The 15161-nt window shown below is 40.6% G+C and overlaps 1 protein-coding gene across 2 annotated transcripts in view; it reads right to left on the minus strand.

The window, feature by feature from the left end:
* The window catches only part of LOC106570346 (uncharacterized), a 42641-nt gene that overhangs the window by 9961 nt on the left and 17519 nt on the right, over positions 1-15161 (minus strand). For both annotated transcript variants that reach the window (XM_014142551.2, XM_045694828.1), the window contains exons 3-4: positions 716-833; positions 225-428 (exon numbers count right to left, since the gene is read on the minus strand). In XM_014142551.2, the coding sequence (XP_013998026.2) occupies positions 225-428; positions 716-833 (322 nt within the window). The remainder of the gene's footprint in view (positions 1-224; positions 429-715; positions 834-15161) is intronic.

Below are 15161 nucleotides of genomic sequence, written 5' to 3' on the forward strand. Positions count from 1 at the left end.
TGGTGGTGGCAGGTTAAAAGAAATGAAGACGTTTGTCTTCAATTCCTGTGTGGTTCGCCATCACAAATAAAGGGTTATTTTTGTATTCTTTTTTTACATTTAAAGGATTGCCATTTTTCTCTTTATGGCATTCACTTTTACCCAATTTAATACACAAGCATAGCTTTTATCTTTTACTTATTACAGTTACCGAAATTGCTGTAATAAATTGATAAATAACTGACCTGATCCAGAAAACATGAAAATGGTGTCCTTTTGGGTAATTTCTTGTTGTACGCCGTAAATGCATCTGAATGTTCTCCCTGCAGTTTCTCCATCAATTCTGGACATTTTGAGAAAATGTCTTTTGGCTTGATTTCATCCTTTTTTAATGTATTCTTTTCTTTCTTCTCATGAATCAACCCTAAGAAAAAAATGCTGTGAAGCATCTTTGAAACACAAAGTAGCAAAGAATTAGAGAGATTAAAAGGCATATATTGTAACTCACACGTCATATTTAGACCCTCGGAATTGTTCTTGACCACATTACCTGACTAAGATAAACTCTGCCCCTAGGTACACAGGTCACATGGTCTTGAAAAACTACACCATTTCATATAAATGGTATGGAAACAGCGTGCTTGCTTTGAAAATATATGCCCATTATTAGGATAAATAGGGTAATCCAGTCTATATGGATCATAATGAGGATCACATGAATATTATCCTAGCTTACCTCAGCCAGAAGCCCTTTATTGGAAGTGTTCCCCTTACAGAGCTCAGTCATTGCGTTGATGAGTTTAAGTGCATTTGTCTTAAAATGGTCACTGTCGTGGTTAGCAAATTGTTGCAGCCTAAAAAGACATTGTCACATGTAATGTTATTCAGTTATTCTATTCACCATTCTTAAGAGTGTGAAAAATTTGAAAAATAATGTTTACTGTGAATTGGTGTCAAACTGCAGTAACCTGCGGGATTAGGCCTACGTTCCTCATCCCCACGCTCAACTGTTACTGTATGACAGCTGGGAGTTAAAGGGACACTAACACTTTTTAACCTCTTATTAATTATCTCCAGTACCATTCTGTGTTGGACCCCAGCAAGATTACAGATTATGTTGTGGTGTCAGCTAATTGTGATATTGTTTAAAATAATACCAGTGTCTACATATGTGAAAAACTGCACAGTAGAGGTCGGTGCGGGACCAAATGGAACACCTGCTCTTTCCATGACATAGCTTTCAGTTGGATTCACCTGGTCAGTCTATGATCCCTTATTTATGTTAAATCCACTTCAAATCAGTGTAGATGAAAGGGAGGAGACAGGTTAAATAATTTTTAAGCCTTGAGTAAATTCAGACATGGATTGTGTGTGTGCCATTCAGAGGGTAAATAGGCAAGACAAAAGATTTTAGTGCCTTTGAACAGGGTATGGTAATAGGTGCCAGACGAACCAGTTTCTGTCAAGAACTGCAACGCTACTGGGTTTTTCATACTCAGTAATTGTCTGTGTGTATCAAGAATGGTCCACCACCCAAAGGACATCCAGCCAACTTGACACAACTGTGCGAAGCATTGGAGTCAACATGGGCCAGCTTCCCAGTGGAACACTTTCGACACCTTGTAGAGTCCATGCCCCGGGTGGCAACTCAATATTAGGAAGGTGTTCTTAATGTTTTGTACACTCAGTGTATATATAACCTTTTTTTAGTAACGGGTTCATTAATATCGTCCAACGATCTAAGCCATTCTATATACAAAATCGTAGATGTCTGTTTAATTGAAACCCCGTTGACATAGGCACGGTAGGGCGTCCCCTCTGAGCTTTTGGAAATGGCAAGGTCACATTTCTCCAGCCCTATCCCTGTGCTGTTTACCAAAACAGGGGCAGGGTATTGGCTTTGTTATTGTTTGAACCGCAGATTGCCCCTTTATTACGTTATTATGCCTACGACCCTAATTATATTATTTTTCAAGTTTAGACTAGAACTAATACACCACATAGCCTAGCCTATATTGTGGTACAGAGGGGTAACAATACAAGAACAATGTGGTATTTGTATTTGTATTTATTATGGATCCTAATTAGGAGGTAGCAGCTACTCTTCCTTCGGGTCCAAACATATTCAAGCACTTACATTACATGTAAAACAAAATATACAACAGTACATCATATAACATTATTACACCACTACATATCTACAATACAAAATGTTTAATACCACCATACAACAATATCACAATGTATGCATGTGTCTGTACCTTTGTATGTGTCTCTTCACAGTCCCCGTTGTTTCAGAAGGTGTATTTTTACCTGTTTTTTAAATCTGATTCTACTGCTTGCATCAGTTACCTGATGTGGAATAGAGTTTTATGTAGTCATGGCTCTGTGCAGTACTGTGCACCTCCCATAGTCTGTTCTGGACTTGGGTACTGTGAAGAGACCTCTGGTGGCATGTCTTGTGGGGTATGCATGGGTGTCTGAGCTGTATGCTAGTAGTTTAAACAGACTCGGTACATTCAGCTTGTCAACACCTCTTACAAAAACAAGTAGTGATGAAGTCAATCTCTCTTCCACTTTGAGCCATGAGAGATTGACATACATGTCCTTAATGTTAGCACTCTGTACTTTTAAGGGCCAGCCGTGCTTCCCTGTTCTGAGCCAACTGCAATTTTCCTAAGTCCCTCTTTGTGGCACCTGACCATACTGCCGAACAGTAGTCTAGGAGCGACAAAACTAGGGCCTGTAGGACCTGCCTTGTTGATGGTGTTGTTCAGAAGGGAGAGCAGCGCTTTATTATGGACAGACTTCTCCTCATCTTAGCTACTCTAGTATCAGTATGTTTTGACCATGACAGTTTACAATATAGTGTTACTCCAAGCAGTTTAGTCACCTCAACTTGCTCAATTTCCACATTATTCATTACGAGATGTAGTTGAGGTTTAGGGTTTAGTGAATGATTTGTCCCAAATACAATGCTTTTAGTTTTGGAAATATTTAGGACTAACTTATTCCTTGCTACCCATTCCGAAACTAACTGTAGCTCTTTATTAAGTTATTAAGTGTGAAACAGTATATTTAAATCTGAAATGTCATATACAAAGTTAAGAAACATGACTGCAAGAACACATCACTCTGGAGTCAGATGTTAACAGTGCATTGACAGCCAGAGTGTAAGTACGTCGGCTTATCTCACTTAGTTATTTTCGCTCAAATATACAGTACATGTACTAATTATACATATATTCCTAATTTCCTCTTTCTGCAAACGCTGGATTTTCACCAATTGATTCAGATTTTTACTCCAACCCTTCCGTTGTCCACAGATTAACCCATTTTCCCCAGATTAACCCCCTAGAGTCGATATCGCGGCCCCACGGAAATACAATTTGCATATTAAAAAATACCCATAAAAATCTGTCAGTTTAAAGAGATATCTGTTTTGAATCGTCTGAAGGTCCCCTGGTGTCAGTTTAAAAAAATGTATGGAAGTATATATGGAGACAGTTTAGTGTTTGATCTTTCTAATGTCTTTCAAACATAAGACAGACACTTCAGAACAAACTTTCTTCAAAAACATTTTTGGGACTATTTGTTGTTCCATATACTGAATCTGTTATTCAATGCGTTTGTATGGGCTAACAGCAGTAAGGCCAAAGGAAGAAAAAAAATAAAAATATATATATACTGCTCAAAAAAATAAAGGGAACACTAAAATAACACATCCTAGATCTGAATGAATGAAATAATCTTATGAAATACTTTTTTCTTTACATAGTTGAATGTGCTGACAACAAAATCACACAAAAATAATCAATGGAAATCCAATTTATCAACCCATGGAGGTCTGGATTTGGAGCCACACTCAAAATTAAAGTGGAAAACCACACTACAGGCTGATCCAACTTTGATGTAATGTCCTTAAAACAAGTCAAAATGAGGCTCAGTAGTGTGTGTGGCCTCCACGTGCCTGTATGACCTCCCTACAACGCCTGGGCATGCTCCTGATGAGATGGCGGATGGTCTCCTGAGGGATCTCCTCCCAGACCTGGACTAAAGCATCCACCAACTCCTGGACAGTCTGTGGTGCAATGTGGCGTTGGTGGATGGAGCGAGACATGATGTCCCAGATGTGCTCAATTGGATTCAGGTCTGGGGAATGGGCGGGCCAGTCCATAGCATCAATGCCTTCCTCTTGCAGGAACTGCTGACACACTCCAGCCACATGAGGTCTAGCATTGTCTTGCATTAGGAGGAACCCAGGGCCAACCGCACCAGCATATGGTCTCACAAGGGGTCTGAGGATCTCATCTCGGAACCTAATGGCAGTCAGGCTACCTCTGGCGAGCACATGGAGAGCCCTGCAAAATGACCTCCAGCAGGCCACAAATGTGCATGTGTCTGCTCAAACGGTCAGAAACAGACTCCATGAGGGTGGTATGAGGGCCCGACGTCCACAGGTGGGGGTTGTGCTTACAGCCCAACACCGTGCAGGACGTTTGGCATTTGCCAGAGAACACCAAGATTGTCAAATTCGCCACTGGCGCCCTGTGCTCTTCACAGATGAAGCAGGTTCACACTGAGCACGTGACAGACGTGACAGAGTCTGGAGACGCCGTGGAGAACGTTCTGCTGCCTGCAACATCCTCCAGCATGACCGGTTTGGCGGTGGGTCAGTCATGGTGTGGCATTTCTTTGGGGGGCCGCACAGCCCTCCATGTGCTCGCCAGAGGTAGCCTGACTGCCATTAGGTACCGAGATGAGATCCTCAGACCCCTTGTGAGACCATATGCTGGTGCGGTTGGCCCTGGGTTCCTCCTAATGCAAGACAATGCTAGACCTCATGTGGCTGGAGTGTGTCAGCAGTTCCTGCAAGAGGAAGGCATTGATGCTATGGACTGGCCCGCCCGTTCCCCAGACCTGAATCCAATTGAGCACATCTGGGACATCATGTCTCGCTCCATCCACCAATGCCACGTTGCACCACAGACTGTCCAGGAGTTGGCGGATGCTTTAGTCCAGGTCTGGGAGGAGATCCCTCAGGAGACCATCCGCCACCTCATCAGGAGCATGCCCAGGCATGGTAGGGAGGTCATACAGGCACGGAGGCCACACACACTACTGAGCCTCATTTTGACTTGTTTTAAGGACATTACATCAAAGTTGGATCAGCCTGTAGTGTGGTTTTCCACTTTAATTTTGAGTGTGACTCCAAATCCAGACCTCCATGGGTTGATAAATTGGATTTCCATTGATTATTTTTGTGTGATTTTGTTGTCAGCACATTCAACTATGTAAAGAAAAAAGTATTTCATAAGATTATTTCCTTCATTCAGATCTAGGATGTGTTGTTTAAGTGTTCCCTTTATTTTTTTGAGCAGTATATATATATATACACACACACACACACACACACAACCGGTGTGCAAAGCTGTCATCAAGGCAAAGGGTGGCTATTTGAAGAATCTCATTTAAAATATATTTTAATTTGTTTAACACTTTTTTTGGTTACATGATTCCATGTGTTATTTCATAGTTTTGATGTCTTCACTATTATTCTTGTCACGTCCTGACCAGTAATAGGGGTTATTTGTTATTGTAGTTTGGCCAGGACGTGGCAGAGGGCATTTGTTTTATGTGGTTCGGGGTGGTTGTGTGTTTAGTGGTGTGTTTGATTTATTATTCTGGGTTTTGGGCACCGGTCTATGTTAATGCATTTCTATGTTTAGTCTAGTTCTTTGTATTTCTATGTTTAGTTGATTGGGGATTGGACTCTCAATTGGAGGCAGGTGTTTTCTAGTTGCCTCTGATTGAGGGTCCTATATATAGGTATGTGTTGTTTTAGTGTTTTGTGGGAGATTGTGCTTGTTATAGCTTTGTTGCCTTACTGGCTTGTTATTTTGTCGTTGTGTTTCTTTTGTGTACGTATTTCTTTTGGTTTACCTTCTAGTCCATTTAAATAAAAGAAGATGAGTGCACATTTCCCTGCTGCGTCTTGGTCCACTTTACCCGTGACAGTTCTACAATGTAGAAAATACTAAAAATAAAGAAAAATCCTTGAATGAGGTGTTCTAAAACTTTTGACCGATAGTGTATGTATGTATATATTATTTTTGCCCCCCAAACATATGGGGGATTGGAAATGATGCAGACAATTACATTGATGGAAGCTACAATCTATATGCAATATTAAAGCTGATCTAACCCCTAAAAAAAGAAAATGTAGCCTACATTTTCTGGTTTGGATGATTGTGTTATTCTGTCGCTACATCTGTGAATGTCTGAACATTGCATTAAAAATAAACTGCTCACATTCAGGACTTAACTTTGTAAGGACTGTTTCTGCAAAAAGTTTCTGAGAAATAACAGTGTGGCCAGCTCAAACACTGGCTGTTGTCACGATTGTCGTATGAAGGAGCGGAACAAAGCGCAGCGTGTGTATCATTCCCCATTTTATTATAACTGTGAAACTATGCAAGACATACAAATAAACTACTAAACAAAACAAACTGTGACGAAGAGGTGCAACATACACTAACACTAACTCGAAATACAATCTCCCACAAACCCAGGTGGGAAAAACAACTACTTAAGTATGATCTCCAATTAGAGACATCGATGACCAGCTGCCTCTAATTGGAGATCATCCCCCCAAAAAACATAGAAATACAGAAACTAGAACATAACATAGAAAATCTAAACTAGACAAAACCCGTCACGCCCTGACCTACTCTACCATAGAAAATAAAAGCTTCTATGGTCAGGACGTGACAACTGGATGCTTATTTAGAATGTCCAGTTCCGTGTCAATCGGAACTGGACATTCTAAATAAGCGTTCTAATCACAGTGGTTGGAGCATATGCTGCAGGGACCACCGTAGAATGACACCCGTTTGTTGGTATGTGTGAAAAGGTTAAAATTCAAAATCAAATAGATAAATGATCCTTGGTATGACCTTCGTAAAATAGTTCCATATGTTAGTTTAGAACGCCAGCGTGTGTACACAAAGGAGCAAAGCAGGAAGTAAAAGGTGTATCCATCAATCTGTGTTGTGATTTGTTGAATGAACTCAACTGACACTACAAAAAAAGTATTCCATCACATGAGCCACATCAATTAGCATCATTGTAATGAACATTCAACAGAAATTACTGCAAGTGTACCCAAAAGTTTACCAGTCAAATTTCCAGGATTGGAGGTTCCAAGCCTGTTCTTTTAATTATAGTTCTATGGTTTGCAAGTCCATCTGAACACTGATATTATGACATAACAACCATTCCTGGACCTGACTCCAAAAACGAGCCCCCGATGGACAGTACCAGAAAATATTATCTATTGATTCTGTTTCGTCGTGGCAGAATCTGCACAGGGCTGACTGTTCTGTTCCTGTCCGGTTGGCGCCCCCCCTTGGGTTGTGCCGTGGCGGAGATCTTTGTGGGCTATACTCGGCCTTGTCTCAGGATGGTAAGTTGGTGGTTGAAGATATCCCTCTAGTGATGTGGGGGCTGTGCTTTGGCAAAGTGGGTGGGGTTATATCCTGCCTGTTTGGCCCTGTCCGGGGGTATCGTGGGATGGGGCCACAGTGTCTCCCGACCCCTCCTGTCTCAGCCTCCAGTATTTATGCTGCAGTAGTTTATGTGTCGGGGGGCTAGGGTCAGTCTGTTACATCTGGAGTATTTTTCCTGACTTATCCTGTGTCCTGTGTGAATTTAAGTATGCTCTCTCTAATTCTCTCGCTCTTTCTCTTGGAGGACCAGAGCCCTAGGACCATACCTCAGGACTACCTGGCCTGATGACTCCTTGCTGTCCCCAGTCCACCTGGCCGTGCTGCTGCTCCAGTTTCAACTGTTCTGCCTGCGGCTATGGAACCCTGACCTGTTCACCGGATGTGCTACCTGTCCCAGACCTGCTGTTTTCAACTCTCTAGAGACAGCAGGAGCGGTAGAGATACTCTGAATGATCGGCTATGAAAAGCCAACTGACATTTACTCCTGAGGTGCTGACCTCCTGCACCCTCGACAACCACTGTGATTATTATTATTTGACCCTGCTGGTCATCTATGAACATTTGAACATCTTGGCCATGTTCTGTTATAATCTCTACCCGGCACAGCCAGAAGAGGACTGGCCACCCCTCATAGCCTGGTTCCTCTCTAGGTTTCTTCCTAGGTTCTGGCCTTTCTAGGGAGTTTTTCCTAGCCATTGTGCTTCTACACCTGCATTGCTTGCTGTTTGGGGTTTTAGGCTGGGTTACTGTACAGCACTTTGAGATATCAGCTGATGTAAGAAGGGCTTTATAAATACATTTGTTTTGATTTGTTCAATGCTCCATACAGTATATTGAGCATTGTTTTTGTAGCAAATGTTTTATATAATAGCTTAAATTGTAACAAACAGATTAATGTGTCAATTGTTGTTTTATATATCAGTTCATAGACCCTTTAATTGTATACGGTATTGCTGCCAAACCTTTTGACTGAAACTGATACATTTGTTTTATATATACACTTATCATTTTAAGCCATTTCTGGTTATTAATTGGTGGCAGACAGACTAATTATTTAATTCCTTCTTTAAGTAATTGCCTCTTCCAATTTTGTGGCAGATTAGTTGGTTATAATTTTGTATTGAGCATACTACTCACTGAACACCCCCATACACTGTTATTAGTTGCTTGTGTGACATAATTTTACCGTCCTTGTTAACAGTATCCTTCATAAATATTATACTGTTGTACATTTTTTCCAAGAAAATAGAGAAAAAAAACTATCAGTACATTGAAGTTTAAGCCATACTATTTACTGTAATATTTGATAAATCCAACCCCTTACAGATTGGATTAGTTAAGTTATTTAAATTAACCTGCAAAAAAAGCATGCTGGGAAATATGACAAAGAGGCCCTCCCGCATATTTTTCACTCAGAGAGTAACAGAAATAAACTCAATACAGTCGAGTAACAACAACACAACCCAACTGGAAATGTGTCCTGTTTAGTTGTGCTGAAATGTAGGTAAGGTGACAGACATTCCTAACACTGATCTGAATAAAAAGCATGGAATTAAAATGTCTAATGACTAAATGCACTCTAAACATGACGAACACAAGTGTTTAAAATGTGAACACTTAGGAGACATAGGTGTTCCAGCGGATGAAAACTGACTGGAAAAATTTTCCTATCATGTTTAATCTTGTATTCTAAAGGCCTGTGTTTAAAATGAGAACACTTATCGGCATATCTAAATGCCTAATGTTTAAGTTTTAAACACTGACGTTTAGGTTACAAACATATCACTTTTCATAGTTTTACATTGATGAGGGTTTTAGTGCCTTAATTTTAATATAAAAAAATGTTAGCCCTCCACACTCATGCTCATTATAGAGATATCTTAGCTATACCCTCTTAACTTTGAAAAATGTACAGTGCAATATTACTGGAGAATTAATCAACGTAATTTTCCCGTAGATGGATAAGTGTTTCCCTCTCCATGGTTTCAAGATCCTATATTTTTTTTAATCTAAAAATCATACTTGCCAGATCATGTACCTTTTCTTGAATACAGTGCATTCAGAATGTATTCAGAACCCTTGACCTTTTCCACATTTTGTTACATTAGAGCCATATTCTAAAATTTTTATTTTTTTTAAATCCTCAATCGTCACACAACACCCAATAATGACAAAGCAAAAACTGTTTAGACATTTTTGCAAATATTAAAAAATATAAAAAACAGATACCTGATTTACGTAAGTATTCAGACCCTTTGCTATGAGTCTCGAAATTGAGCTCAGGTGCATCCTGTTCCCATTACTCATCCTTGAGCTGTTTCTACAACTTGATTGGAGTCCACCTGTGGTAAATTCAATTGATTGGACATGATTTTGAAAGGCACACACCTGTCTATACAAGGTCTCACAGTTGACAGTGCATGTCAGAGCAAAAACCAAGCCATGAGATTGAAGGAATTGTCCGTTGAGCTCCGAGCCAGGATTTTGTCGAGGCACAGATCTGGGGAAGGGTACCAAAAAATGTCTGCAGCATTGAAGGTCGCCAAGAACACAGTGGCATCCATCATTCTTAAATGGAAGAAATTTGGAACCACCAAGACTCTCACTAAAGCTGGCAGCCCGGCAAACTGAGCAATTTGGGGAGAAGGGCGTTGGTCAGGGAGGTGACCAAGAATGGTCACCCCGATGGTCACTCTGACACAGGTCACTCTGTGGAGATGGGAGAACCTTCCAGAAGGACAACCATCTCTGCAGCACTCCACCAATCAGGCCTTTATGGTAGAGTGGCCAGACAGAAGCAACTCCTCAGTAAAAGGCATGACAGCCCGCTTGAAGTTTGTCAAAAGGCACCCAAAGGACTCTCAATGAGAAACAAGATTCTCTGGTCTGATGAAACCAAGATTGAACTCTATTGGCATGAATGACAAGCGTCACATCTGGAGGAAACTTGGCACCATCCCCACAGTGAAGCATGGTGGTGGCAGCATCATGCTGTGGGGATGTTTCAGTTTGCAGGGACTGGGAGACTAGTCAGGCTCGAGGGAAAGACGAACAGACCAAAGTACAGAGAGATCCTTGATGAAAACCTGCCCCAGAGTGCTCAGGACCTCAGACTGGGTGAAGGTTCACCTTCCAACAGGACAACGACCCTAAGCACACAGCCAAGACAATGCAGGACTGGCTTCGGTACAAGTCTCTGAATGTCCTTGAGTGGCCCAGCCAGAGCCCGGACTTGAACCCGAACGAACATCTCTGGAGAGACCTGAAAATGGCTGTGCAGCGACGCTCCCCATCGAACCTGACAGCTTGAGAGGATCTGCAGAGAAGAATGGGAGAAACTCCCCAAATGCAGGTGTGCCAAGCTTGTAGCGTCATACCCAAGAAGACTCAAGGCTGTAATCGATGCCTTTACAAAGTACTGAGTTAAATGTCTGAATACTTATGTAAATGTGATTTGTTTTTAATACATTTACTAAAATGTCTATTCTGAATTCATTGTATGTATTTCAAGCACATCAACTGCACCATCTGCCCTTTTAATAGGAAGACCACATGGCAATCCGTAATATAGTACATTCATCATAATTGGGTTTTAATCCCGGTGCGTCAATCTAAGTAACATAATGAAAAATTCCCCATCAAAATATGTCAATTTAAGATAAGAGATCATACGCCTATTGTGGCTTTGCGCATCTGCAGTGGAAAATGGCCGAGCTACAGCGGTGTTAAACCATGAGACAACCCCCCCCCCCCCAAAAAAAACAATTGCCACGGGACTCGTCTGAAGTCGGTAATGCTGATGATATGCTCACTTGTTTTTATAGCGTCTGAACCGTTTGGGCTACAAACTAATGTGACTGGAAAGGGGAGATTTTGTTTTGCCCTATGACTCCCACAAGTGTCACGGGACTCGCCTGAAGGTAACCCATTCAAACACATCGAAATATGGAGGTAGATTTGTGCCCCAAAAATGAGAAATACATGTAAAAAAAAAAGGAATATATATATATATATATATATATATATATATATATATATATATATATATATATATATATATATATATATATTAGGGCTGTCAAAGTTAACGTGTTTATGCTTACATTTGTAATGCCGTAAAAAAATGTAACGCCATTAACCTGTTTGGGCTAGGGGGCAGTATTGAGAATTTTGGAAAAAAATATGTGCCCATTTTTAACTGCCTCCTACACCAACTCAGAAGCTAGAATATGCATATTATTGTTCAGGTTTGGATAGAAAACACCCTAAAGTTTCTAAAACTGTTTGAATGGTGTCTGTGAGTATAACAGAACTCCTATGGCAGGCAAAAACCTGACAAGGTTTCATGCAGGAAGTGGCCTGTTTGACAAGGAGTCGTGCGTCTTGCATCTGTTTATTGAAGAGTAAGGATCTTAGCTGTAACGTGACAATTCCCAGGGCTCCAATAGGCTCTCAGGACCCGGGAAAATCATGAAGGTTGACGAGGCAGCCTCAGGCTGAAACAGATTATCACCTTATCCAAGTGTCCCATTAGGTGACAATGGAATGAGGCGCGTGCGCGATTAGCCCCCGTGGAGTATTTTAATTCGGCTGTTTAGTTTATTGCAGATTCCCGGTCGGAATATTATCGCTTTTCTACGAGATAAATGGCATAAAAATTGGTTTTAAACAGCGGTTGACATGCTTCGAAGTACGGTAATGGAATATTTAGACATTAATCCACGCGCGACCGTGGATTACCATTCGTATAGTGTCTAGAACGCACGAACAAAACGACGCTATTTGGATATAACTATGGATTATTTGGGACCAAACCTACATTTGTTATTGAAGTAGAAGTCCTGGGCGTGCATTCTGACGAAGAACAGGAAAGGTAAGAACATTTTTCTTATAGGAAATGTTATTATGGTGAAGGCTAATCTTGCCGGGTGTCTAAATAGCTAGCCGTGATGGCTGGGCTATGTACTTAGAATATTGCAAAATGTGCTTCATCCGAAAAGCTATTTTAAAATCGGACATATCGAGTGCATAGAGGAGTAATGTATCTATAATTCTTAAAATAATTGTTATGCTTTTTGTGAACGTTTATCGTGAGTAATTTAGCAAACTGTTAGTAAATTCCCCGGAAGTTTGCGGGGGTATGCTTTTTCTGAACGTCACATGCTAATGTAAAAAGCTGTTTTTTGATATAAATATGAACTTGATTGAACAGACATGCATGTATTGTATAACATAATGTCCTAGGTGTGTCATCTGATGAAGATCATAAAAGGTTAGTGCTGCATTTAGCTGTGGTTTGGGTTTTGGTGACATTATATGCTAGCTTGAAAAATGGGTGTCTGATTATTTCTGGCTGGGCACTCTCCTGACATCATCTAATGTTTTGCTTTCGTTGTAAAGCCTTTTTGAAATCGGACAGTGTGGTTAGATAAACGAGAGTCTTGTCTTTAAATAGCTGTAAAATAGTCATATGTTTGAGAAATTGAAGTAATAGTATTTCAAACGATTCAAAAATCGCGCCACTGGATTAGACTGGCTGTTACGTAGGTGGGACGAATTCGTCCCGCCTAGCCCATAGAGGTTAATGCATTTTCTTAGGTTGACCCCCTGAACCATCCATAGTTCATATTCAAGTCCTGGCAGCCAATGTGCTAGTTTGAAAACCACTTTACTAGCCATCTACTTCACTGAATGATGGAGAATGCTAGTAAGGGCTTTTAAATGGCAAATTCAATTTCAAATCACTCCCAGATGGCTCTCTGGATAAAACCTAAGTAATTTGCATCTACTGCAAGGCTGAATTTGTTTATCAGCGAAGTACATCAAGTCTTTGTTATCATTTACAAGCGAGACATACTGTTGATGCCGGCAATACAAGTAGCGTTACTAGTAGCAATGGAGGACATCTTCGGCAGGCTAAGCTAGAAGAGTGTACGCAGGAGGCCTATGGACAAGTCGACAAGCAGCAAGCTAACACAAGCAATAGCCAAGTGGAAAGCTACAGCTTGCAGGCCAGTCCACATTATGGAGGATGAAGGCTTGAGGGATATCATCGAACGACTCAACATATGAGTTACCCTCGAGAGCCACAAGAATACACAAGCTGTATGAAAGCTAGAGGGCTACGAAAGCAGAGGAGATGAAACATGCAACGGCTGTTGCTCTCATGGTAGACCACTGGACTTCAGTCAGTAAACACAACTACCTTGGTTACTGCGCACTACATCGATGAAAACTGGAAACTGCATTCACACGCTCTGGCTGGGCATTTCATGGATCTAGCAAAGCTGTGGAACATTGAAAACAAAGTTACCACAGTTTGCAGACAGTGCACGGAACATGATTGCAGCTGCGAGACATCTGCCTTTTTTGAACACCTGTAGGTAATATTCTTTATCTCACTATTAGTGTTATAATAACATTTTGTGTGTGTGAGAGAGTGAGTGCGTGTGTAAAGTGTGTGTGTGAGAGAGAATATAACAAGTCTCTCACAATTGACTGAAGTGATTTTGAATTATCTTTCACTTCAGGTACTTGACTGAACTTCTGGGAGGTTGAAAAGTACATTTCCTGCTTTATCATCTGAAAGAGAAGCTTTATCATCTGAAAACGTCAACAGGCTTGTTTGTCTTTGCAACTGTCTCAGTGAAAATAAATAGGAGGACGACTGAAGTGTATGGTCACAGGTTTATGTTCTGTGTAATTCATGACATTGGACAGGTTTATGCTCTTTGTATCCATAAAGACAGTTATTTTTTTCTTATAACCAACCCTCCAATCAGTAATTGGGAGAAAAATAATTTGGAATGTCTGAAGCTTTAAGTATGTGTGTCTGTGTGTGTGTGTTAACTTGTTTATGGTGAAAATGCCATTAAACATTCATTCTGATACAGAATGTTTGTGTATTTCAGTCCCAACATGCCTTTAACTTAATCCACAGCTTTTTTTTATTTATTTTTAAATGGAAAAATCTTTATTTAGCACCAAATTTGAGCAAATAAAAATTTGCAAAGAATTAGCGAATCAATCGCAATTCATTATTTTAATCGTTTGACAGCCCTAATATATATATAGTTGAAGTCGGAAGTTTACATACACTTAGGTTGGAGTCATTAAAACTCGTTTTTCAACCACTCCACAAATTTCTTGTAAACAAACTATAGTTTTGGCAAGTCAGGTAGGACATCTACTTTGTGCATGACACAAGTAATTTTTCCAACAATTGTTTACAGACAGATTATGTCACTTATAACTCACTGTATCACAATTCCAGTGGGTCAGAAGTTCACATACACTAAGTTGACTGTGCTTTTAAACAGCTTGGGAAATTCCAGAAAATGATGTCATGGCTTTAGAAGCTTCTGATAGGCTAATTGACATAATTTCAGTCAATTGGAGGTGTACCTGTGGATGTATTTCAAGGCCAATCTTCAAACTCCTGCCTGTTTGCTTGACATCACATTAAAATCAAAAGAAACCAGCCAAACCTAAAAACAAATGTGCAGACCTCCACAAGTCCGGTTCATCCTTGGGATCAATATCCAAATGCCTGAAGGTACCACGTTCATCTGTACAAACAATAGTACGCAAGTATAAACACCATGGGACCACGCTGCCGCCATACCGCTCAGGAAGGAGACGCATTCTGTCTCCTAGAGATGAACGTACTTTGGT

This window comes from Salmo salar, chromosome ssa14 (assembly GCF_905237065.1).
Source record: "Salmo salar chromosome ssa14, Ssal_v3.1, whole genome shotgun sequence".
Taxonomy (NCBI): Eukaryota; Metazoa; Chordata; class Actinopteri; order Salmoniformes; family Salmonidae; genus Salmo; species Salmo salar.